The 25,189-nt window shown below is 40.6% G+C and overlaps 4 protein-coding genes and 1 non-coding gene across 5 annotated transcripts in view; 2 read left to right on the top strand and 3 right to left on the bottom strand.

Moving 5' to 3' along the window:
* Positions 1–6,033, top strand: part of LOC102843804 — a 32,078-nt gene extending 26,045 nt beyond the window's left edge. Inside the window, exon 5 of the mRNA XM_006888673.1 lies at positions 5,709–6,033. Coding sequence (XP_006888735.1) covers positions 5,709–6,020 — 312 coding nt within the window. The 3' untranslated portion in view covers positions 6,021–6,033. The remainder of the gene's footprint in view (positions 1–5,708) is intronic.
* Positions 351–1,016, bottom strand: LOC102849091 (histone H1.3-like). Its single transcript, XM_006888623.1, has one exon. The coding sequence runs from the start codon at positions 1,014–1,016 to the stop codon at positions 351–353; it is 666 nt and encodes a 221-aa protein (XP_006888685.1).
* Positions 6,034–9,523: 3,490 nt separating the features above from the next.
* LOC102843403 lies at positions 9,524–23,906 on the bottom strand. The gene is made up of 5 exons (XM_006888672.1): positions 23,502–23,906; positions 11,987–12,413; positions 11,145–11,251; positions 10,656–10,692; positions 9,524–9,942 (listed from the first exon to the last, which is right to left on the bottom strand). Exons 1-5 carry the CDS (start codon positions 23,904–23,906, stop codon positions 9,524–9,526), a joined length of 1,395 nt encoding a protein of 464 aa, XP_006888734.1.
* LOC102849486 (histone H2B type 1-N-like) lies at positions 10,879–11,259 on the top strand. The gene has a single exon (XM_006888624.1). The coding sequence runs from the start codon at positions 10,879–10,881 to the stop codon at positions 11,257–11,259; it is 381 nt and encodes a 126-aa protein (XP_006888686.1).
* TRNAE-UUC lies at positions 12,550–12,621 on the bottom strand. The gene has a single exon. It is a non-coding gene; the product is annotated as a tRNA-Glu (tRNA).
* Positions 23,907–25,189: the final 1,283 nt, after the last annotated feature.

Below are 25,189 nucleotides of genomic sequence, written 5' to 3'. Positions count from 1 at the left end.
CTCCAAAGTGGCCAGGACCCGAACTAACCTGTACCAGGAGAGGTAATTTAAAGCCTGGAGTACTGTACACGAGGCCCAAGCCAACACGACTAGCGCCTCAAGGTAGAACTCGACTCCACAAACAAGCTAGAGTTCACCACCAGTTTTCGCTAGAGAACAGAGAATGCTTTGTCCTGCGCAGCAGGCGCCGAGTTACCCAATCACAGCAAGGCGGGAGTTTTCAAAAGTCGCAAAATACAGAAAGACCCATGTTATATAGAAAACAATGTACAGCTCTTTTGTTTGAAATTGTGGGTGGCTCTGAAAAGAGCCTTTTGTGATTTAAAAGCAGAAAGACCCCCTCAAAAGCCTTACTTCTTCTTGGGCGCAGCCTTTTTGGCCTTTGCAGCCTTAGGTTTGGCAGATTTTGGCTGGGCGGTTTTAGGCTTTGGGGACTTGGCCTTAGCCGGGCTCTTAGCTGCCTTCTTGGGTTTGGCTGCCCTCACCTTCTTCGGGCTCTTGGCCACTTTTTTGGCCTTAGCAGCCACAGCAGGCCTTTTTGCTTTCTTCGGAGTCTTCTTGGCGCCCTTTTTAGGGGTGGCCGACCCAGTTACTTTCTTGGGTTTCTTGGCATCTCCCGATGCCTTCTTGGCCTTGGCTGAGCCGACTTTCTTACCCTTAGGTTTGGCTTCCCCAGAAGCAGCCTTCTTATTGATCTTAAAAGAGCCAGAGGCGCCGGTGCCCTTTGTCTGGACCAGAGTGCCCTTGTTCACCAAGCTCTTCAACCCAAGTTTGATGCGGCTATTGTTCTTTTCCACATCGTAGCCGGCGGCTGCAAGCGCTTTCTTGAGCGCAGCCAGCGACACGCCACTACGCTCCTTGGAGGCCGCCACAGCCTTGGTGATAAGCTCGGACACAGGAGGTCCAGACGCCTTGCGTTTTCCGGCGGCTGCGCCAGTCTTCTTAGCTTTCTTCTTAACAGGTGTCTTCTCTGCAGGTGCAGGAGCAGCAGGGGCAACTGGGGCCGTCTCCGACATGTTTTCACCTTGCCTCTGAAGCAAAAAACTAAAGCCAAACTGTCAGAACGGCGTGGTGGCGGCGCTAGAGGCCGGGGGTTTATATAGAGAGAAGCTGAATGGTGATTGGTTCCTTGCTCAGCGCGCCGCGCGCCTGAAGCAAAGCGCCCATGCTCTGCTCCCGGGCTGTGTTTCTTGCCCCTTAAAAAAGAAGAAAAATACAAAAAATCTGGGCACAACGTTATTAGGAGTTTGAGGTAAACGGATCCGAGAAGCCTCAGGCTTCATTTCTACCATTTTTGCTGTACCTACTCTTAAAACTGGCCCCCTGAAACTTTCCTGATTCCCCCAACTCTCTTCCAAACTTGGGTCAAATTGAGACAACTTGCGTGTTTTCGTTAAAAATACTATTTCCTGACGCTGTCTTTGTAATTCCTTCTTTCAGGGTATTGTTCTGCACATAGTTTTCCTCCTAACCGTAGATAAAGAAACTTATTTTTACTAAAATGTATAAAGAAAATCGGTTTCTTCGCGGGAGCAATAGCACAGGCTCTTTGCCGAGTTGTCTGCACCAAACTCTAGGAATTGGCATGGGGGTAAAAGTTTTTATGCACAAGACGAGCACTTATTTTGAAAAAGATTTTTTGTTTAAAAAGTATACGGGTGACCAGTATGTAAACTGGGTTTGATCCCTGTGTTTTGACGATTTAAACACCTGAAGAGGTATGGGGGTGGGGCTGCAGTTCAACTAGTTGGCTTCTAGATAAATTGTTCTAAATAGGTTCACCAGCCTGCTTTTAAAAATCCATAGAATACATGTTCCTATATAGAGTGGAAAATACAGTTTAAGCACCATATCTACAAAGAAAAAGTGAATCCTGAAGTGATGCAAGATTAGATCTAGTCCTTTAAGCAGATGCAAACTAGTAAGAACGTGAAATCCCAGTTTTAGTCCATCTCTCTTAAAGCTGATAATTCATTCAACAGTAGACACCTGTTTATAGATTTGTTCTGTTACTTAGCATGGAGTTCTTTAATTATTTTATTTCAAAGTTATATCTGAAATAGAAATCTGATTTTGATAGCTTTAAACATTATCTGTATGCACTTGGAATTATTATAAGGAAATTAATTTTTTCATCTTAATGACTGAATGAATTTTCTTATAAGAAAGCAAACAAAATATAAACCAAGCTGTCATAACTGACTTAATTGAGAGAATATGCTCATCCGTGGACTGTTAAATAAACATAATAAAAATTAACAATTGTCCCACTCCACCTCTTGGTTTATAACACAACAGAACTGAAGGAATTAGGTAAATTTTGGAGAATTAAGCACAAATTTAGTAATCTCCACAAAGTATGAAAGTAATGAAATTAAACCCATTTGTCCTATTAAAATGAATAAACAAGAAAAATTGGAATTATATCATTTCTCCTAATAATCTTGTTTCAAAAGATCTTATTATTCTGGCTAGTCTAGATCAACGGTGATTAGACAATTATTTCAGGTAAATCCAAGACACCATAATCAATTTAACAAGGTAATCTCTTCATGCAACTAAATACTTATGTATTCATATTTACCTGGGTTGGCTTTCATAGTTTTCATCATTCCTTGGCTGACAAATTTAATCTCTGGGACTTGGGATCATGGTTTATGCAGGGGGGAAAAGTACAAATAGTGGAAATAAAGGAGGTAAACTTCCAGAATTGCATCTGCAGAACTCTTCTTTCCTCCTTGGAGGTAAGTTATGGATGTCTGGAGAAAGAGTTTATTGGTCATTGTCTACAACATTGTCAATAACAATGGGCACAATTTTTGTTAGGGAGTAGGTCTATAAACTTTGGCTTAGGATCTGCACTGCTAACTCAAAGGCCATATACCTCTGATAGTTTGAGTCCAATAACAGTTTTGCCAAAGAAAGATGTGCAATACCCTTCATGAGATTTATAGACTTACAAACCAAATGGAAAGTGAGCTATGAGTTGATTCAAACTCAGGCAGTGATTTGAGTTTTAGATAGAAGGCAAGAGGTCTGGGACAAAATACTTGACAGAAGTTGTTAAATCGAACCTGTCAGCCCACTTAAAGGTAAAACATATAATCTCTCTCCATAAAGATCACTGCCCAGGAAAGCCTAAGAAGCAGTTATGCTCTGTCCAATAGGGACACTTTGAATTAAGATGAGTTTGACAGTAGTGGAATGGGTTGGGTTTGGGTTGAGTTAGTGCATTGAATGAGAAAGAACATTCATATAATCAGAAAAAACTTGGGAAATCATATCTTATTTAAATATTTATTATATGGCCTCTCCAGAGTATACCCTTGCACTTGAAACTTCCCTCCAAGCACAACTATGTGCACTACTTTTATCTTCAAAAAGAGACATTGCTCTCGTTGTTCATTATATGGCCACCAACTTTTTGTTAGAAATCTGGCTTTCACAAAAGCTTAAGCAGCAGACTTCAAATGAAAAATTTGCAGATTTAAGCCACAACAATTTCTATCAAAGATTGCTCTTTGGAAGCAATGGTTGCAAAGCTTCTTTTCACATATTTTGTTCCTATTTCTGGGAGAGGCTTCTCCTCAGAAAGGTAGAGGGACAGTGAAAGAGAAGAAGACCCTTAATTAGATGGATTGACACAGTGAGTGTAGCCATGGGCTCAAGCATGTCAGAGATTATGAGGATGGCACAGGACAGAACAGGTTTCAAATTTGCTGTTCATAAGGTCACTTATGAATCATACTTGACTCAATAACACCTAACAGCAGCAACAAGCAGTACTTTACATTTCTCTTGTGACCTGGAGTAAGGAACTGTGCTACCAACTCAAAAGCACATAGTTCAAATCCACTAGCTGCTTGTCAGGAGAAAGATGAACAATCTCCTCCCTTGGGATCCACTGCCTCTGAAAACGAGCTTAAAGGGTCAACAGCTATGAGTCAGTTTGACTCAAATGATGGTACACAACAAACAGCACTGCAGAAGAAAGCCCTGGCATTCCTATTCTGAGAAATCACAGCTTTTAAAACCCTTAGAGCAATTAGTTCTTCTCTATACACTTGGAATCCAAATGAGATAAGTTAGAGTCCACTTGGTGGCAAATAACAACAGGTAGATATAGCTATTAAGCACTTGAATGTTTTATTTAAATCTTAAATTTAAATAAAAATGTGGTTAATGGATAATATGTGACAATCATACTAACCAAAATTACAGGAGTCTGCATGAGTCACAGTTGACTCAGAGGTAACAATTGTCAGGCTTCTCACCTTGTGTTAACTTTTCTGCTTGATGTTTTGTTATATTTTTTTAAATAATAGTTTGTATTTATAAACCTGGTATCTGTACAAAAGCCTTGAAATGTGAAAAGAGCGACACTAACGTCAACCCAATCTCAATTCATAGTAACCTTATAAGAAGGATAGAAGTGATTGAATTTCCAAGACTGCCAATCTTTACAAACTCATCTCTCAGCTTTCTCCGGCTAAGCAGGTGGTTCAAATCACTGGATTTTTTTACAAAGTAGCCAAATTTTTGATTTGTTGAATTAATCAATTACTATAATTGGATTTTATAAAAGGGGAGTGTGGAAGAACATTAAGATCTACAGTTAATCGTACTCCAATACTTAAATGTCAAATGGTATCCAGAGAATAAATATTCTGAGTTAGGCATCTACCTTGGGAGAATAGATTATTGGTTTATTTTTATTCAAGTCACCTCTGTAGTTCCCAGAAGGCAATCATTATAAATTTTCATAATGTATAGGAATATTGGAAGTTGCCTGCTAACCATATGTGTTCATAATATTATTTTAATTCTTTTTATAATTTGAATACCATGTCACAGAATTTATTTTGGTTTATTGTAGTTACTAATTGGGTTAGTTTGCAAATGTAAACTCACCATAAATCATTTTTAAAATTTCGCTGCTAGATGCAAAGTTAGGTGACAGACTCCTGAACCAGAAGACCTATTTTAACCATAGGAAAGTTGAAAGTCTCAAATGGTTCGAATCCACCAGTTGCTCCAATGTAGAAAGATAGATAATCTTCTCCATACAAATGTACAGCGTCCGACGGAAGGTCTCTGAGGGGCCATTGACTCAGCGGCAGTAAGTAAAGGAATAGATTTCCAAATCTAAGATTCTTCAACCCAAGAACACGGACAATGCTTTCTGTATTAGACAACAGAACGCATATTTATCATTGGGATCCCTCTTAATCAAAGAATGATGGAAACAAGGAAACAATATGTATTTGCCCTGGAAAAGATATAATTATACAATGATGAACATTGCTATAGTTCCAGTGAGAATAAAATATATTTTTTTATAAAGAAACTTCATATTTTAAAATTACATCCTGATAGTCATCCCCTATGGAAAAGCAAAAGTGCCTTTTATGTAAGTATGATTAGGAGAATAGCATATTTGAAAAGGTACCAGGAGAGGTCAGAGTATCAGGCGACCAGGACCCAGACCAGGGAACAAGGAGGGGTCACACATTGACCCGCATTTTCCCTCCCACTCTCCGCCCCCAAGGCTTAGGCGAGAGATTGGCCACAGAATGAGAAAGAGGCGGGGATGGAAGGTGGCTTCACGCCCTCTCTTGATTGCAGTTCTCAAAAAGGTCCGCACTACTGCAATATAAACAGCAGCAGGTAGGTTTAGGCTGCAATTGATTCCTCAGTGTAACTTGAAGATGTCTGGTCGCGGCAAAGGCGGAAAAGGTCTCGGAAAAGGGGGCGCCAAGCGCCACCGCAAAGTGCTGCGCGATAACATCCAGGGCATCACCAAGCCCGCCATCCGCCGCCTGGCCCGGCGTGGCGGCGTCAAACGGATCTCCGGCCTCATCTACGAGGAGACCCGCGGGGTGCTGAAGGTGTTCCTGGAGAACGTGATCCGGGACGCCGTCACCTACACCGAGCACGCCAAGCGTAAGACCGTCACCGCCATGGACGTGGTCTACGCGCTCAAGCGCCAGGGACGCACCCTCTACGGCTTCGGCGGCTAAGCGGTTTGCCCCATGATCCCGCGCCTCCACCTCGCACTCAAAGGCCCTTTTCAGGGCCACCCACAATTTCACATGAAGTGCTGTCGCTGATAGAAGTAATTGATGGTCGTGTTTAACCACAAAGCTACCTACTTGTTAAAACAACCAACAAAGAATAGGGTAGTTAAAAAAACGGCGTCAGAAAGACTTTCTTTTGCTTTTTCAAGGAGACGGGGGTGTTATGGAGGTGGGGTGGGACTCTATCTAGTACTCTTCTCCAGCACCACAACTCAAAGGTATCAATTCTTCCATTGTCCTTATTCATTGTCCAACTCTCTGGTGCATAACACATGACTGAGAAGGGCATGGTCTGAATCAAGTACAACCTGGTCTTCAAACTGATTATTTGTTGTTTTGCTTAAATATGACTTCTGAATTCCATCATTACTTACTCCAACCTGCAATATTTGAAACAAACTAAATTCAATTGGTTCCTGTCATCGGGACATGGTTTTGGCAGATGCAGAACCATTGGTTCCTAAAACACTTTCCCAGTCAATTATATGCCAAAATGAGGCCGGATGCGCTTATGTATGTGAAGGCCCACTGAATCTACAAAGGTTACATAGATTCAAGGGCATGTTAAACTCATTTCTGAAAAAAACTCATTGCTGTCCATTAGGAATCCAATCCAGCAGATTATAGAGGCTTTTAATTTGAATGAAAAAAAACAAAACTCATTTCTGTCCAGTAGGAATCCAATCCAGCAGATTATAGAGGCTTTTAATTTGAATAAAAAAAAACAAAACTCATTTCTGTCCAGTAGGAATCCAATCCAGCAGATTGTAGAGGCTTTTAATTTGAATAAAAAACAAAAACAAAAAAAAAAACCACCCTCATTTCTGTCCAGTAGGAGTCCAATCCAGCAGATTATAGAGGCTTTTAATTTGAATGAAAAAAAAAAAAAAATAGCGCCCATCTTGTTTCCATAGAGCTGCTGGTAGACTCTGAACACCAGAGAGGAGTGAGCGTTGGGTCGTCAGGTCCCAGGTGTCCGTATTTGTTAAAGAAAAGTTGGTAATTTGTGAAGAAACAGAGAAGCAGAATTGATCATTACAATTGTTAGATTCTAAATCTTTAGATTTCACACATTGCCCTTTGAAAGAAAGGTCTCAGGAGGAAGCCATAAATGCTATTTCAATTTAATGGAGATTCTTTTTACCTCAAGTCCCAATGTTCTGGCAGCAGGCAGGGATCTCAGATAGGGCAGCAGGTTTTCCTCCTTTCTCAGAAAGAGTGGGAGAGGAGAGCAAAATTCCATTGTGTATAACTTCTCTCCTTGAGTGAGCAAAATTACGTACCTTGTATGTGAAATTCTCACCTTGCCTTCACACAATATTGATATGACTTCAAAGACTACTCTTATATTACGGCTTTTCTCTAGGATTAGAGAAGAGCCAAGTGAAATATCTTTAAGGTTAGCAGTTACAAAAATTGTTTGGATTTATGTCATAATGCTGGTTTATAGATAATTTTAATCTTTGTAAAATGTCTTCTTTATCACAGTATATCAAGTTAATATCAACTTAAAGGTTGATAACTGCAACTGCCCTTGCTTCTAAATTCACCGTTTAAGATTATAATTTTTCTAAATAGCTTTCTTCACCAGATGCTCTGCTGGAGAAGGAGGGGGCAATCTCCTCCTGTACCAATCAGATCCGATTTGACGGTACACACACAAAAAATAATTTAAAAAATAAGGGGAAAAAATAGCTTTCTTATAACTTAATGGCTTTTCATGGTTCTTTTTTTACATCAGTTGATGTGAGAGGGTTTCTCAGAGGTTGATATATTTCTACATCTAAATTCACATTATGAGTGATTACACATAAATAGTTGAGTGACCGTGGCTCACATTTTATGAGATCAGAGATCATTATGAGAATAAATAGAATATTTCACATTATAGAGTCCAAATACAATCTGCACAAATGGAATTTTTAAGGTTTTTACTGCAACCGGCTCTAAATTTATGGTATGCTTAACTAACTCCTACTCCTCCTATTTGCTAGTTTTCTGCCTAGTTGTGCACTGGCAATTACTGACAGTGCTGGTGCCATGTAGTCGACAATTTCTAGGGAACCTGTGAAATCCTAGCTTGGGTAGCATCTCTACACTCTATACCTGCACCTAAACATGTATTGCTCAATGAAGATGCAAAATATTACCACCAACCTGCTCTCCATCGGCTCTCTACATGGCTCTAGAGTACATGTACCAGAAAACACTGCATCCCTTACATTTTTTTATTGATTTTCAGTTTTAAGCTGTATCTGTACGTTGGTGATCTAAACAAGAAAAGAAAACAACAAACAAACAAAAAGCCACCCCACATTAGTTCAGGATTGGAATGCATACTGAGAACCAAGACCTCCCATGTTCAGGACCAGTATTTCAAATTTTAACAAATTGCTGCTGCATCTGACATCTTAGTTCAATGTTGGATGTATTCAAAACCAAACAATTCAGTACTAGAAGCCATCTGATGAATGTGTGGAAATAGGGTCACTTGCTATGGAAAAAGTAAAAGTTGGGGTTATAGTTAACATAGTAATTTTGTCAGTGGTATTTTTCCCCCAAAGGAACACAGACATGTGTTTTTAAGACAAGTGCTCTTGTATTTTACATTTTACCACAACCAAATTTAATGAATTATTTAAGACATGAAGATTTGGTGTCTTTAATCACTAGACCAATCTGTTTTCTGAATGTATAAAACATCCATAAGAGAAAATCTAACAATATAAAGATATAACCAATATCTCTGAATACATAATATACAGTGTCATCTGGGAACTGACTTGCTATGTAATGTCCACAAAAAAATAAAGACGGTCAAAGGCAGGGAATGTGGGAGGTAGGTACAGACATGAACTCACCTCCATCAACATCCAAGTTTGACAAACAGGGGGAAAGGTTGGCATGAGGCATCTAATGTCTGCCTGTCCCAAAGACTGCAACTGGCTAAACTGAAATACCCTTTTCCTTTCTTTAATTCAACTTAATGGTGTCTTTACCGATTTTTTTTTCATATACAAAGCCTTCCAGATTTTAAGCTTTAAGTAGCATGTTTTACATTGTGATAACATGCCTCTATAGAGTATGTTGGATATTTTAAGAAAACCAGGTAATCTAAAAGTTAAAAAAAATACATAGAATATTGCAACAATGAATGAATGGAAATCAAAAACCTCTGTAAATGTTCATTGAAAATAATTTGAGAAGCATATAGAATATGCAGCGGTAAGAAACAACTTCATAAAATGGTAAATAGAGGAGTATAAAGTACTAGTTAAAAATGCACAATACAAAACATGCATACAAGCAGGGGGAGAAAATAATACCCTTTTCTTTCCACACTAATGTTCATTAGACTGAAGTGTGACAGCATCTTTTCTGGCTAAAGTAGGTGGCTCTGAAAAGAGCCTTTGGGTTCAAAATTAGCACTCAATTGGGAGGTTAATCTACGCCCTCTCCCCGCGGATGCGGCGGGCGAGCTGGATGTCCTTGGGCATGATGGTGACACGCTTGGCGTGGATGGCGCACAGGTTGGTGTCCTCAAAGAGCCCCACCAGGTAGGCCTCGCACGCCTCCTGCAGCGCCATGACGGCCGAGCTCTGGAAGCGCAGGTCGGTCTTGAAGTCCTGGGCGATCTCGCGCACCAAGCGCTGGAAGGGCAGCTTGCGGATCAGCAGCTCGGTGGACTTCTGGTAGCGCCGGATCTCGCGCAGCGCCACGGTGCCGGGCCGGTAGCGGTGAGGCTTCTTGACGCCGCCGGTGGCCGGCGCGCTCTTGCGGGCTGCCTTGGTGGCTAGCTGTTTGCGCGGGGCCTTGCCGCCGGTGGACTTGCGGGCTGTCTGCTTGGTACGAGCCATAACGGACTCTAAGTCACTTCAAATGAACGAACAACTAAGGCCTACTGCTCCTATTTATAAAGCCAAGCTCCTCCTGATTGGCCCGAATATTCAAACTGCGCGCCTTGAATTGAGGAACTAAACAGGCTTGTGATTGGCTAGCAGGTCTCACATTAGAAAATTGACCATTGTTCTGTACAGTCGAGTAGGAACACACTCGTCCCTCCGCAGTGCTTAATCGTCTTTGTTATATCTTTTTGGTACTTACGCCACAACTCGTTTTCATTTAGTCCATTTAAGATGAAAAACAGCTAGGAAGCAACTGAATCGAGTTTTTGGTTTGTTTAGCTGCACTTTGAACCAGGGAAGTTAAGTCTCTTTGCCTTCTCAAAAGCTACTCTGTATACCTGTCTATGTATATTTGAAAGTTTTATTCAAAGCACTGAAATGGCAAAGTCGCTCTTACAATATGATGATGCTTTGTGATTTTAAAATGAGATATGAAGAAATGATGCTGCTTTTGAACAGACTAAACGAATTAAATGCCAATGGCAAAATTTTGAAACTATTTAACTTTTCTTTATAATTCATTTCCTAAAACACGCCGAAAACCTACCTCTGCAGGAAATTATTCCCTAACTTCAACATCGCTTTGTCCTTGGTAAGAACCAGACCAAGGGGACAGCGAATGGTAGTTTTGTAACCACAATGGGTCAGACAGTAACTTAATTTTGTAACTTACCAAAGTGAAAAACGTCCTTTAACAGAAGGAAAAGAACCTAGGGAAGGTTCCAATAACACAGCCAATCATAAAACAGGCTTAATTTGCATAAAACGTAATAAAATATTTGCTCCAATCAGAAATTGAGAAAGAGAAAGCTCTCATTTGCATAGTAGCTCTACAAAAGTGAGACAGCTGAAAGTCAGACTGCACTGTTCAGTTTTACTTCTGAGAGATCCCCACTATGCCTGAACCATCCAAGTCCGCTCCTGCCCCGAAGAAGGGTTCCAAGAAGGCAGTAACCAAGGCGCAAAAGAAGGATGGCAAGAAGCGGAAGCGCAGCCGCAAGGAGAGCTACTCCGTGTACGTGTACAAAGTGCTGAAGCAGGTTCACCCCGACACCGGCATCTCCTCTAAGGCCATGGGCATCATGAACTCCTTCGTCAACGATATCTTCGAGCGCATCGCTGGCGAGGCGTCCCGCCTGGCGCATTATAACAAGCGTTCTACCATCACGTCGCGGGAGATCCAGACGGCCGTGCGTTTGCTGTTGCCCGGGGAGCTGGCCAAGCACGCCGTGTCCGAGGGCACCAAGGCCGTCACCAAGTACACTAGCTCTAAGTGAGCATAAGCTCTTTCTCAACCTTCTACTCCAAAGGCTCTTTTCAGAGCCACTCCCAAACTCTTAAACGAGCTTTTAACATTGTTTGGCCTACTGTGTGTATCGTCTCATTGGAGTATAAAGAATCTAAGTGCTTAAGCGATATGAGCGACCGAAGCTAGCGGAATATATAAAGTTAAGTAATATATTGGACAGGTAGTAGTAACAAAGTTTGGAGAGCAAGTCTATGCATTTTTTTTTTTTACAATGAGAGTGGAATATATATTTTTTTAAAAGGTACATAATAATAGTATATGTTATCTAACCTTCATACACATATACAAACCCTCTATCAGGGCCCAGGAAAAAAACTAGTGACAGCAACAAAAGTGGTTATCTGGCAGGATGGGGCATTTGAATCTTCTGTGATTTAAAATTTTTGGTCATTTTCTATTTTCATGTGACATGATAAATGCTAGCATATGCAACACGTACTCCTGAAACAACAGTACAAGTTATTGAAAAAGCTAGGCCGCATAGAAAGACGTTTGTTAGCAATGGGTGGCCTGGTGCATTCCAAGGACAGGGTGTTTTCCACTATGTTCCTGCTGAAGCAACTGTGTCGTGCTTAGAGGTAGAGTTCTTTTCCTTCTAGGATTCCTTTAATGCACCTGGAGACTGCTTCCTTGTGGGCCTGGATTCTCCTTGGTTTGGACTGAGAAACGACAGGTATTCAGTAGTATCAGGAGACTCAAGCAGATGACGGCTGGGATGTAAGTGCTCAGTGACTCGTTTAGTGCCAGTAACGTGAAGATAGCTCCAATCATGAGCAGCGTCAAAAGAAAGTTACTGATCTCTTGTAGAATTGGTGAGCCCAGGATGAGTAGCAACCCAGACAGGAGTTCCAACCAGCCCACAGTCAGTTGGCAGCTCATGGGATCTGGCTGGTAGCCGACCACCTTCAACGGGAACACCTCAGCAAACTGCACGAACAAGGGTTTCATCTGCTGCGACACGGGAGCGGAGATCTGCTCCGAGAGCTTGGCCGCCCCCGTGAGCACGAAGAAGCCGCCGAAAAGGACGCGCAGAGCGTCAAGGAAGCACGCCATGGCCGCGCGCGCCCTCCAGGGAGCGCGGTCGCATTTTTTTTTATGAAAACTTTTTGCAAGTAAACCAAACTCGGAAAACAATCAGGTATAATACAACTTAACAGCTGCAAATTAAATGGTACCAGTGCCACTTGTCTAAAAGGACAAGATAGTGCTGTTTACAAATACTTAATACTTCAAGAACACTGGCCAAAATTTTATTGTCTTCCCACACCGGGAGTCGAACCCGGGCCGCCTGGGTGAAAACCAGGAATCCTAACCGCTAGACCATGTGGGATGACGTTTGTAAGCTCTCGCAGATTGACTAGATGTAGTGGACTATAGACCAGAGAAGACGTTATTAAAATTTTTTTCTCTCTTCTGGAAATACTATACAAGACATTTCAGTCATATCTTTAAGAACGACTAAATCAGATCTAAGAAAAAACAGAGAAAAAGTTACAACCTATGGATTAATTTTTTTACGTTTTTTAAATTTTTCTTTAATGTCAGTGAGTGCCAATCAGCAAAGAATTTAGTCTTGGATAGTCTTGCCTTAAAAAAGTGAAAGAATTGTTTTTAAAATAACAATTTCTAATATTAAGTTTAAGAAAAGTTTATTGGAGTATACAGGGTATCAATATTCTCCATTTAGTTAATATATTATTTCTTTCATGGAGAATTCTCTGTTGACTTATTCACCAAAATACTTTACTGGATTAAAGTGTTCAATGGACAGGCTAGGACTCATAGTTTATTGACTGAGAGCTTATTAACGTGAAGAAAGTGTCCAGTACTAGGGAAATAAAGAGTAGTCAGCAAGGTAGAAAAGCCCAAGTTCTCACCAGCCAGCCAATTAGGGAAGGGCTGTTTTACCCATCCACCAGAGGAGGGCAGTATCAGACCATGCTTTGGAGTGCAGGAGCCCGCCAAAATTTGAATTGAAGGATAGAAGGAAAATTGATGCCTTTGAGCTGTGGTGCTGGAGAAGAGTGTTGAGGGTACCATGGACTGCCAAGAAAACAAACAGATTCATCCCAAAGAGGATTAAACCAGGCTGCTCCTTGGAGGCAAGGATTCTGGGGCTTCGTCTGACATACTTTGGACATGTAAGGAGGGACTGGTCCTTGGAGAGGGTCATCATGCTTGGGAGGGTGAGGGACGGCGCAAGAGGGGAAGACCCTTTATGAGGTGGATTGATTCATTGACTGGGGTAATCGGGATGGGTGTGTCAGAGGCAGTGTGATTGGCATAGGATAGAGCAGGGTTTAAGGCTGTTGTACACAAGGTCGCGATGGCACGTTGTTATTGTTGTGGTTGTTGTTGTTGTTATGTGCCCTGGAGTCGCTTGTGACTCATAGCAACCCTATTTACAACAGCCCTAAACTCTGCTCTGTGCGGGACAGGATAATATCCATACCATACAAGGGAGTCCACTGAATACCATTATCATTCAGATATATGCACCAACAGACAGAGCCAAGGAAGAGGATATAGAAGATTTTTACAATCGGAGATCGATGGAACATGCAATCAAGATGCAGTGATAATAATGGGTGACTGAAATGCAAACGTTGGGAACAGAGAAGATTCAGTAGTTGGAAAACATGGACTAGGTGACAGAAATGGAGCTGGAGAGAGAATGAATTTTGCACAATGACTTATTCATAGCAAATACGTTTATTAAGATACATAAACCCAGGTTATAAACATGGATTGCCCCTGATGGTATGCATAGGAATCAGATCGATTACATTTGCTGAAGACGGCGTGTTATGTTGTTTTAACAACAACAAAATCTTGGGGAATTTCAAGTTACCTGAAGGTGGATTCTGAAGGGTGGAGCAGAAGAATCGACAAGAATAGGCAGAGTTTTAATTGAACTGCTGCCTTCTTTTCTGAAGCAGCCACAGAAAATGTCTTACTGGATTGGCCAAAGAAATTTTAAGAAGTAGGAAATTTATGAGGTTAAGTATGTAAACAAAGTTTACGATTTAGTATGTTGTTAAGTGCCGCGGAATAGACGATGACTCCGCAATCCTATGAACAACTGATCTGAACCCTGACCTTTCCTGCACCATCTTCATCACCTCTGACACACTAGAGCCCATTGCTGCATCACTGTCCATCACCTTGAGGACTCTCCCTCTCTCACTGACTTCCCACCTTTCGAAACATAATGTCCCTTCCAAGCAATCGCCTCTCTTAACATGCCGAGAGTATGAGAAATTAAGCTTCACCAATTTTGCCTCCAAGGAGCGTTTTGGCTTCACTTTTCCCAAAACTTCTCTATTCTTTTTCTTTTCTTTTTTTTTTCTTTTTTTTTTTAACTAATGTTACTGAACGTTTAGAGACTTGGGATTTCCATTCATTCACTGTTGCACTTTTTTCCCTGCACACCTCCTCCCCCCAATTCACTTTTCTCCTTGAAAAGTAAAAGAAAAACTCTTCATTGTTATGCAATCCCTCCCCCCAAGTCCACTCCACTGTGCAGCCTCATTCTGGACTCCTATCATGACAATAATACCCAATCATACATCCCTTGTAAACAGTTCTCTCCCTCATCTGTTTCAATGCAGTATACATCATTCCTCCCCTCCTTCTCTGTCTTCCCTCAATCCTGATATCAGTCCCATTTTACAACAGTGGCCCTAAGACTTCTCTATTCTTTTAGCAGTTCATAGAACAATCCCTACTCTTTTCCAACACCATGCCTTTCATTGATTCTTCTGTCCTCCTTATTCATTGTCTAACTCTCAGATACATAGCTAATTATAGAAAAGACCATGGCCTAAATCAAACTCTCCTTAGTTTCAAACTGGCATAATTGCTCCTCAGTAATTTGAAGAGATCCCCAACATCAAATGTTTCCAATGCAATCTGTCTCTTGATCTAACCTGTAAGACATGTTCAATATAGACAAAATTAGAAAGTCAGAGAGATAGGAAGAAATGAAGGAATCAAGAAGTGCCAAGATTAGTGAGGAACCAAATATTTAGAGCTCATCAATGGAATATACATTGGTGGCATAATTTTAGTGCATTCACCCTCTGCCAGTGATATGAAAAGAAAGTTGCTGTGAAGCTATGCAGGTGTCCTTGTACTTGTCCCAGGGCTAGATTTGCGTGCTTTCCATCCATTGAGCCCTTTCACTCATCGACTCTGGTTTTCATAATCACCAATCAATAGGAACTTTGATAAGGCTGAGAGTACCAGTGCATAACTAAGAAATCAAGCAATGTCCCTATTCTAAACATTTTAACCTCGTTTCCCTTGCTCCTCAATATGTATTTGAAAATATAAAAATAAAAATGAACAAATATGTTTGAAATTACTTCAATATCATAACTCATGGAATTCCTAATTCTTCTGTAAGCCTTTCTAATTAATCTAAAGCCTCAGGCACTGCCCTTCAAATACTACCAGAAAACCATGATTCTGTTGCCTACCACCAGAAGAACCATCTTGCAGGCAGAGGTTAGAATGGAAAAGGCAGGTTTGTTATACTTCATTATATAGGAGACCAGGGGTATAGCTTTTCCCAAATCTGTATTCAAAAGGGAAAATTTTGAAGAAGGAAGGTCAGGTTAAGGGCATAAAGTAAGCTCACATTTATTTAGCACTTTTAGAATTCCTGAACTGATGGAGCCAGAAGGGTTAATAAAGAAACAGTCTGCACACAGATGTCTCTTTGGCCTTCCTCAATCCAGATGGGGTGTGGGAGAGGAATGTGTCCTTGAGTCTGCATACCGATGGGGACCTTGGGCGCTTGCATACAAAGTCCAAGAATATTCATCTTTCCATAGCATAGTCTTATTCCTTCTGGTAAACAGAGATATGGAAGCAAGAAAGATTCAGTGAGAATATTCTGTGCTAAGCAAGTCCAAACAAGTCTAGTTTCTGGTAAATAAATTCCCCACACCCCAAATCATGAATGCCTGCACGTAGACTGGTTTTGGATGATTATAAATACTAAACGAGCCAGGCCTAAGGGTCTGCAGTTCTTGTCCCATCTGTGTGAGTGTGTGTTTCTTTGCTGCAGTCCTGTCCTGTCTTCTGTGTGTGTCTGTCTCTTTACGTTCATTTCTCCCAGGAAGAAAAAGTTGTGGACTGCAACACTGAACATATGTGAAATCCTGCTAATACAGACACCAGTTTTGGATCTCATGTAAATGAAAAAGAAACGTGTGAAACCACTGAGGATCTGTGGTTTATGTTTCATATCTGTCATGAATTTAATTGTGCACCACTGCAAATATGTATATAATACTATAAAGTGGAACTGCATAATGATATCCCTGGTATAAACCAGTGTTAGGAGGATTAAGGATGGAATTCCCTAAACTCATCTCAATCCTAATCTGATGTAAACTGTCTTCTCAGGGTGGGGCCAGGAATATCATTTATTTTAGTATTTGAGCCAAGGGATGGGTGACAGGAAAGAGATGCTTGTTATTAGCAAAAAATTATTCAAGAGCAGAGTGTATCTTTTTTAGTGAGGAAATTAAGTGGAATGTGACTCTCTGGATCCAGATCCCTTCATAGCAAAATGCCTTGTCACTGGGGAAGAGCAAACACATAGAATATAGTGCTCACAAATGCCAACAGGAACAAGTACTTTCCCCCACAGCAGAGAGAGTTTGTATCTGAGTTTGGACTTTTAGTCACCTAAACAAGAATAAATTGGCATTTGTTAGAGTTATGTTCTTGAAGCAACCTTGTCACAGCAGTACTAGATAACCAAAACTTATCTAATAGAAAAACAAAACAAAAGGTAGTGGATTTTCTCCAAAGTGTTAACCAGAGAAGAACCCATGTTTGCATCTACTAACAATGGAAGTACTCTCACTGATCTTTCAGAGATGTCTGTGACAAAACAACATGATAGTTTCAGTTACAATATGTTTTCATAGATTATTATTAGAAAAATTAACAAGAAAATAGAAACACTAGGAAATTGATATTGCTTCTTTAAAGTTTCTGAGTAAATGTAAAAGGATATCAGACTCCAGCTCTTCTCTCAACGCATAGACAAACACTGAATTATATATAATGCATTGTAACAAAAGTCTGCAGTTTCATCCAATATGACCGTGTCTGAAGTAATAAGAACTCTCAAAATTCAGTCTGGGCTCAAGATAGCAATTTGAGAACATGTATAATCTTAATTGTAAATAATTCTTGTAAATTTCCACTTTGTACTTTGTTATTGGTTTTTAACAACTAGAGATATGGCAATAAAATGATCACTATGTGTAAGTTTTTGTAATGTCTTTTTACTTACTTCATGGTCTTGGATCATGACTTTTCAGTGCTTCAAACCTGTTCTTGAGATTATCTTTAAATTCAGGTGGGATAGACTCAAGATCATTCTTTCGTTCCTATGGACTTGTTTTAATTTTCTTCTACTTCAATTACAACTTGAGTATGAGTAGTTGATATTCCACAGTCAGCACCTAGAATGGTCTTGTCTTCTGAGACCAAGTTTCTCCAGCTATTCTTTCCGCAGATGCAGTCAATATGATTCCTGGGCAGTCCAACAAGTGAAGTCCATGTATATAGGTCACCAACTGTAGTATTGTGCTTTTTTCTTTTATATGAAAGGTATTTTCAGTGAATAAATCATTGATTATACAAAATATAATCATTCAATCCCTGGCCTCATTTCTGTTACCAAGGCCATAATTTTCAATTCCTGTCTTTATCTCTTTTGCATTCCAGGCGCCAATCGTTATTAACATATCTCGATGTCAGGTTTGATCAATCTCAGACTGCAGAAGTTGTTAGAAATCTTCAGGTTCCTCTTCTTTGGTTCTCGTTATTGGTGCTAAAATTTGAAAAATAATTGTAGTAGCAGGTTTTCCTTGCACATTTATGGATAATATAAACTGTCACTGACAGCATAGTACTTCAGGATAGATCTTCAAATGGTCTATTTGGCTATAAATGCAACACTTGTTTCTTCCTTAATTTTTCATTACCAGCATAGTAGATCAAATGATTGTCTGATTCAATGTGGCCAACACCAGTCTATTTCAATTTGTTAATACCTAGATTGTCAAGCCTATGAGTACCAGTTCACTTTCTACAACATTCAATTTTCCTGGATTCATACTTCATAGCTTCCATCTTTCCAAGCATGAAGTCCTTTTCCAAGGAATTGTCTCACCTACCTACATGTCCCAAGTATGGAAGATGAAGCTTCTTCATCTTTGCTTTAAGGAGCATCCCAGCTGTACTTTCTGAGGGTCAGTAAAGGAGAGGAAAAACTTCCAATGTGATTGACTAGCACAATGACTTCAGCAATGGGTGGGGCTCCTGTGTGAGGATGGCACAGGACAGGGCAGGGATCAGGTCAGCTGTCCATAAGGCCGCTATAAATCATACTCAACTTAACAGCACCTAACAACAAAAACTTGCTTCATACGTTATTCCATGTTCCAATTATCCATGATTGTTTGCACTTAGTTTTTCTCATATTTGGTATATTCTTCTCTAAGGGATCTAACTCCCATGCTATATATCTAACTGCACTCCTCTAGTGTTCACAGGTTTTTAAGGATCTATTATTTCAGAGCTTCCTAGTCTGTCTTAATCTGGAAACTGCTAAAACCTGTCCACCATGAACAACCTTGCTGATATTTGAAAACCCACTAACCACTTCCAACATCACAGCAAAACCCATAGGATACCACCCAGGATGAAAGCAAGAGATTATTACAAAGACAGGGGATAAAGAAAAGACCAAAATGGATGTCAGTAGGGATTCTGAAAATTGCACTAGAAAATATAGAAGCCAAAACAAAGGGAAAGAATGCCAAAACAAAAGATATAAGCAGAAAATTCCAAAGGGCAGTTAAAGAAGACAAAGTAAAATATTATAAGGAAATGTGCAAAGAGCTGGAGTCATAAAAGGGAAAGGTAAGAATTTACTCAGCATTTCTCAAGCTGAAAGAACTTCAAAACAAAATCAGGTCTTGGTTTGTAATATTAAAGGACCCAATGGGCAAAATCTTGAATAATACAGAAAGCATCAAAAGAAGACATAAAGAATACAGAGTCATTGTGCCAAAAAGAATTAGCTGACACAGGACCATTTCAGGAAGTAGCATTTGATCAAGAATCAATGGTAATGAAGAAAGAAGCTCACACTACACTGAAGGCACTGGCAAAAAACAAGATCCCAGAATCTGATGGTTATCAAGGGGCGTATTTCAACAAACAGATGTAGGCCTGAATGTACAACCCAGAAAGCCTTGGTTTTATTTATTTAACAGAATGTGACCATGATCTTGACTATGCTCCCAATTCAAGATCTGTGTAATCTTATCTCTGCAATAATCTTCCTATAGATATATGAAGACCTTGCTCCCTTACAAGCTTCTAGCTCTGCTCTATCTTTGTGAGGCCTTCCTCAACCATCTCTTTTAAAATTGCTTCTTTCTACCACTCAGCTCTCCACTCTAAACCCTTTAGTTCTTATCCTTTAGCCTGTTTTGTCAACACTGTTAACTGAGCTCTGGTGGCTTATTGGAAAGAAGTTGTACCCAAAGGCATGAGGTTTGAATTCACCAGTTGCTCAGCAAAAGAAAATTGAGCAATCTCTTCCCACGCAATTAACTGCTTTTGAAAGCTTGCTGGAGCATCAGAGGTTCCATCCAACTCAACACAACATAATATTTGTTTATACTGATATACTAGATCTATTTTTGCTAATTTTCTATTTCTCACAACTAAAATATAACTAATTCTACAAAGAAGATATTTTGCCTATCTTATTCACTGCATTTAGAACAATGTCAGACATATGCTAAATACTAAAAAAGAATTTGTTGAATGGATGGGAAAAATGAATGGCTAGCTGATTGATTGGATACTTTACATAAAATACGTGTGTGTATATGTTATCCCCAATATCCATTATTTTCTAGTCCCAGAGATAGATCCATGACAATCCAAATGAGCTCCTATGTAAAGTGCTATTGTGTACCATATCCTTAGCTGACTGGGGGTGGGGGTGGGGGGTGTTCAGAGGCAATTAATTTCATGAGATATTATCCATCCTTCTGCAGATCAGCTGGTGGCCTCAAACACGGTGCCTTTGGGCTTGCATTGCAGCTTCTTGCCACTAGACTACTGGGCAAGTAAAGTAGTTCTTTTTACTATGTTGGAGTGTCTTCATTACTGTAGTTGTTATGTGCCATTGAGTCACCTGTCACTCATTGCAACCCTATATACAATACCTCTGAAAATTACCCTACCACTGCTTACCTTTCTTAATGGAGCCAATGGTGAATTGAAACCACTAGTGGATTGGACCCACTGAAAACAGGCAGCCTTTGGGTTAGCAGCATCACTCAGTACAGACTAGGTACTGTGCCACTAACCACTCCTTGGGAGAAAGATGAGCTCGTTCCTTCTAGAAAGGATTAGGAAACTGACAAAAGGTCGACATAAGTCGGAAATTACTTCATGTCGACTGCATTTAGTGTTGGGTTTTGGTAACCCATAGAGTTATTTCAAAGATTATCAAATAATCCTGTTAAAACAAGGCCTACAAGATAAGACAATAAACTGTGGATTTCCAAACTCGTGAAAGCTACCAAGATAAGTCATTAACTAAAATCTCTTTTCGCCATCCAAAAAGCTCTGTTGATCTCGTGTGTGAAAAACTGTGCGTTCCACCCAAAGCCTGCCCTTGCCCCTCTGGTGGTTTGAATTCACCAATAGCTCTGAGGTAGAAAGTCAGGTAATCTCCTCATGCAGACTTTACAGAAAAGCGATTTCTGCTTGTTTTAGCAGTTAGTAGAGTGTTTCTTTTTTTCTATTTAGCAAACTGTAGAAGACTGAAAGTGTCACAAAAAGCTTGCAACTGGCAATCACACTCACTCATTACCATGGTTACAACTCATAGCAGTTCTCCATCGGGTTTCTGAGACAGTAAATCTTAACTGGGAGACAGCCCATCTCTCACCAAATAGAGTAACCAGTGGATTCTAACTACTTGAGATCCAAGGTCACTGAGTTAGAAGTATAACTCACTAAGGAGTATTCCAGAGCTTCCTGAAAAAAAAAACAACAAAAAACAAACAAAAAAAAAACACCTCATTACTATTAAGTAGCAAGCAACTCACAACTCACCTCCCACCCCTGCAGACTTTTGGAGGCAGAAAACGCTAGACTCTAAACACTCAGCCAAAATTTAGGGGTCAACAAAGTTTCTTTATTAAGCCCGCGAGTCAAGAACATCAGTTAATGTTCAAACGGTTCTGATCCCAAGGAGAACCAATTATTGGGTTTATATACAGAGATTGGGCAAAGTTCCTGGTAGTTGGCTGTTGAGATTTATTCACATTCAGGAGTCATTATTTTTTCTGACTTCTCATGGGTGTCCAGGCCAGGTACAGGATGTATAATCAGGGAGTGGTAAGTGGAGGACATAAAGCTTAGCAACGCGTGTCACTACCAAAATTATTAAGGCATGTTGTTGTTGTTATGTATCGTCAAGTGACTTGCGACTCATAGTGACCCTATGTACAAGATCCGTAAACCCTGCTCTATCCTACGCCAATCTTACTGTCTCCCACACATCTACTCCCATTAATTACCCCAATCACTGAATCAATCCGTCTCATCAAGGGTCTTCCTCTCTTGCGCTGTCCCTTCACCCTCCCAAGCGTGATGTCCCTCTCCAAGGACTGGTCCCTCCTTGCAACATGTCCAAAGTATGTCAGGCGACGCTTCAGAATCCTTGCCTCCAAGGAACAGCCCTGCTTCATCCTCTCCAGGACGAACATTTCTTAAAATGCCTGTCCTAGTGGCAAGAAGCTGCGCTGCAGTCCTGAAGGCTGTTCAAGACCACCAGCTGCTTTGCGGAAGGATGGGTAATCTTTCCTCCTGTGTGATTAATGGCTCCTGAAAGCCTACCGGAGGCTCCGCTCCAACTCTATGGAACACGTAACAACAATGTTGACATATAAGATATATATATAATGGCTTCTCGAATGCTTAACATGTAAACTGCTACAATACCATAACTTTGCAGTTTGTATCATGACTTCAGATGCTGTAAGCTGGCAGAGTAATTTATAGGGTACTGTTTGTTATCAATCTAACGATTTATGCCCTCTTCCCGTAGATGTAATTATTATTGACAAAAAAATAATGAGCTATCACCTCATCCCATACTGCATGTGTTAAGTATCCCCTCTACGTGTCCAAGAATCAAATGTAAATTCAAAGCTGAACATTTTGTCTTAGGGTACCTTGCAAACTCCAAACTTTGTGTGGAATAAGTTTTTAAATTGAAAGGGAAAAAAGTATTGGTGTTGGAATAATGATGGTATCATAGCAATGTTTTAAAATGTTAGATGTGTGCATTTAAATTGAGGTATTATACTCAGCGTTGAAATTAAAAAGGATAGAAAGAAAATACAATTGTTCAATGTTGATTTGGTGATTTTGAAGCAAGGTGAAGAGGACCTAAGTTTTATTATCCTTAAGCCTCGTTGCATACACTCTGAATATCTCAAAATTCAGTTTTAACAAGTGAAAAACATGGGAGCAGGGAGGAGTCTGGAAGTTATGATTTAAAAGGGAGGGGGAATGGGCAATGGGAAAATACCAAAAACTCTAGTTCTTGAAGGCCTTGAAAACCTGTTAACCGTATTACCGACCATAAAAGGATACTCCATTTCAAAGCAGACACTGAGACTTTGCTTTCCTAAATCAGTCATTTGACTCATTGTAGCTGGAAGGAAATGACTCGTTGTAGCTGGAAGGAAATTTTCAAGAAAGCCAGGTGGAATACTCAAGAAAATGGACTCCTGACATGTAGAATTAATCGCAGGCTTGCAATTAATGCATTACATGCAATCCTAACCGTAGCTGAATTCAAGGATTTAAATGTTTTAAAGTGGCTAACATTGCTTCCATCTACAAAATGCTATGTCCTAACAATCTGAAAAGTACTTATAATGCAACTCGCCATAGAAGGCGAAATACACCATTGACCTAGATAACTGCAGCTTTGGAGTAAGTGGAGAACTGTAAATTGATACTTAGATATCAAAATACTTAAGCAAGCGTAAAATACAGTAATGTGCATGACAGCTACTCTCATGAAACAGGAGGTGGCTCTGAGAAGAGCCTTTTGGAATGTCTTTTAAGAACTTAAGCCCTCTCCCCGCGGATGCGGCGGGCGAGCTGGATGTCCTTGGGCATGATGGTGACACGCTTGGCGTGGATGGCGCACAGGTTGGTGTCCTCAAAGAGCCCCACCAGATAGGCCTCGCACGCCTCCTGTAGCGCCATGACGGCCGAGCTCTGGAAGCGCAGGTCGGTCTTGAAGTCCTGGGCGATCTCGCGCACCAAGCGCTGGAAGGGCAGCTTGCGGATCAGCAGCTCGGTGGACTTCTGGTAGCGCCGGATCTCGCGCAGCGCCACGGTGCCGGGCCGGTAGCGGTGAGGCTTCTTGACGCCGCCGGTGGCCGGCGCGCTTTTACGGGCTGCCTTGGTGGCCAACTGCTTACGCGGGGCCTTGCCGCCGGTAGACTTGCGGGCTGTCTGCTTAGTACGAGCCATCTCCTAAAATTTCAAAAGTACTGGGAAGTTTAGGGAGAAGTCTTTTTATAGACAAAGGGAAATTCTGATTGGTCTGCAAGTTTTCAACGCTCTCGCGAATTAAAACTATTGACTGGAAATGAGAGCAGTGATTGGTCAAAAAGTACGGGCTCTGATTGGATGAATTTCTCACCGGCCCTATCCTCTTTTCACTGTGGTTATCCATGGTCATTAGATGACAATTTGTAAATTAGCGTTTCTCAAACTATACCATATTCATGATGTTCTCTGTGGAAATCTTCATTATGACGCAAAAGGTCGGAAATGAGGTCCGAGATTCTGAGGATCATGTTTTAAGAATAACTAATTTTATTTTTTATTTCCCACTAGAAATGTTTTTCTCTGGACTTTTGAGATAAACTTAAAGTTGTCTGGACTACCAGGAATCTCCACTCAACCTTTGACCTAATAGCAAAATTCCCTTCTTAGTGAAACATTTGAGGTACAGTCGAGCACGTAACTACAACAGTTTATTTAGGAGGACGCTCTGGTGGCCCAATGGAAAAAACTAAAGAAACACGGTTTAAATCCAAAAACTCTTCCGAAGGATAAAGATGGGCAGTCTCTTCCCCTGCTATTTTCTACCTCTGTGAAATCCGCTGAAGAGTCAGCTATGGAACTCGATGGTGCCTAGCACTTTAGGGGAGCTGACTGCTTCATCTTTCTACTGAGGATTGATTGGTGGACAGTTATCAGCCTCTTAACTGAGCGCCGAATATCCTTTGCTGAGCAGAATGGTTCAGAATTTCACTGTAAAGACTACCATTTTGCCAATGATTCTGAAGGCACCCATCTCTATTATTCATATCTAATGAATGCTAACGAAGGAACTCGGGTGGCTGAATCCTAGAAGTTGCGCTAAGTGAATTCTCTGGTGATTCAAATCCACCAGTGGCTACGCGGGAACCCTCTGGAGTCAGCTCAGTCAGTTCCTCAATGAGCTAGTCACCTACTCCACAATTGCTTGTGTAGAGCAGTTTTGACTAGAATATGACATTTTGCCTATTTCTGCAAATACCTTAAGAATGCTTAGACTTGGCCTGATTTTTAAAAATCCCAAAACTGAATTGTGAGACCACCCCAAATCTACTCCCTGAACATTTTCACCAAGAAGCTAGCACAATTTCTTTCAAAAAGTGCAAGCTTAACCAAAGCGTTTGTGATCAATGGTTACGTATATGCTGCATGAACCGATTAAGGTTTTCTATTCCAGTTTTCTCATATCATATCCCAGTTACAAACTC

Source organism: Elephantulus edwardii, unplaced genomic scaffold, assembly GCF_000299155.1.
Source record: "Elephantulus edwardii isolate Elephantulus edwardi_28Jun2011 unplaced genomic scaffold, EleEdw1.0 scaffold00070, whole genome shotgun sequence".
Lineage (NCBI taxonomy): Eukaryota > Metazoa > Chordata > Mammalia > Macroscelidea > Macroscelididae > Elephantulus > Elephantulus edwardii.
Note: the sequence above shows the minus strand (reverse complement) of the source record. Positions and strands in the feature narration are given on the sequence as shown.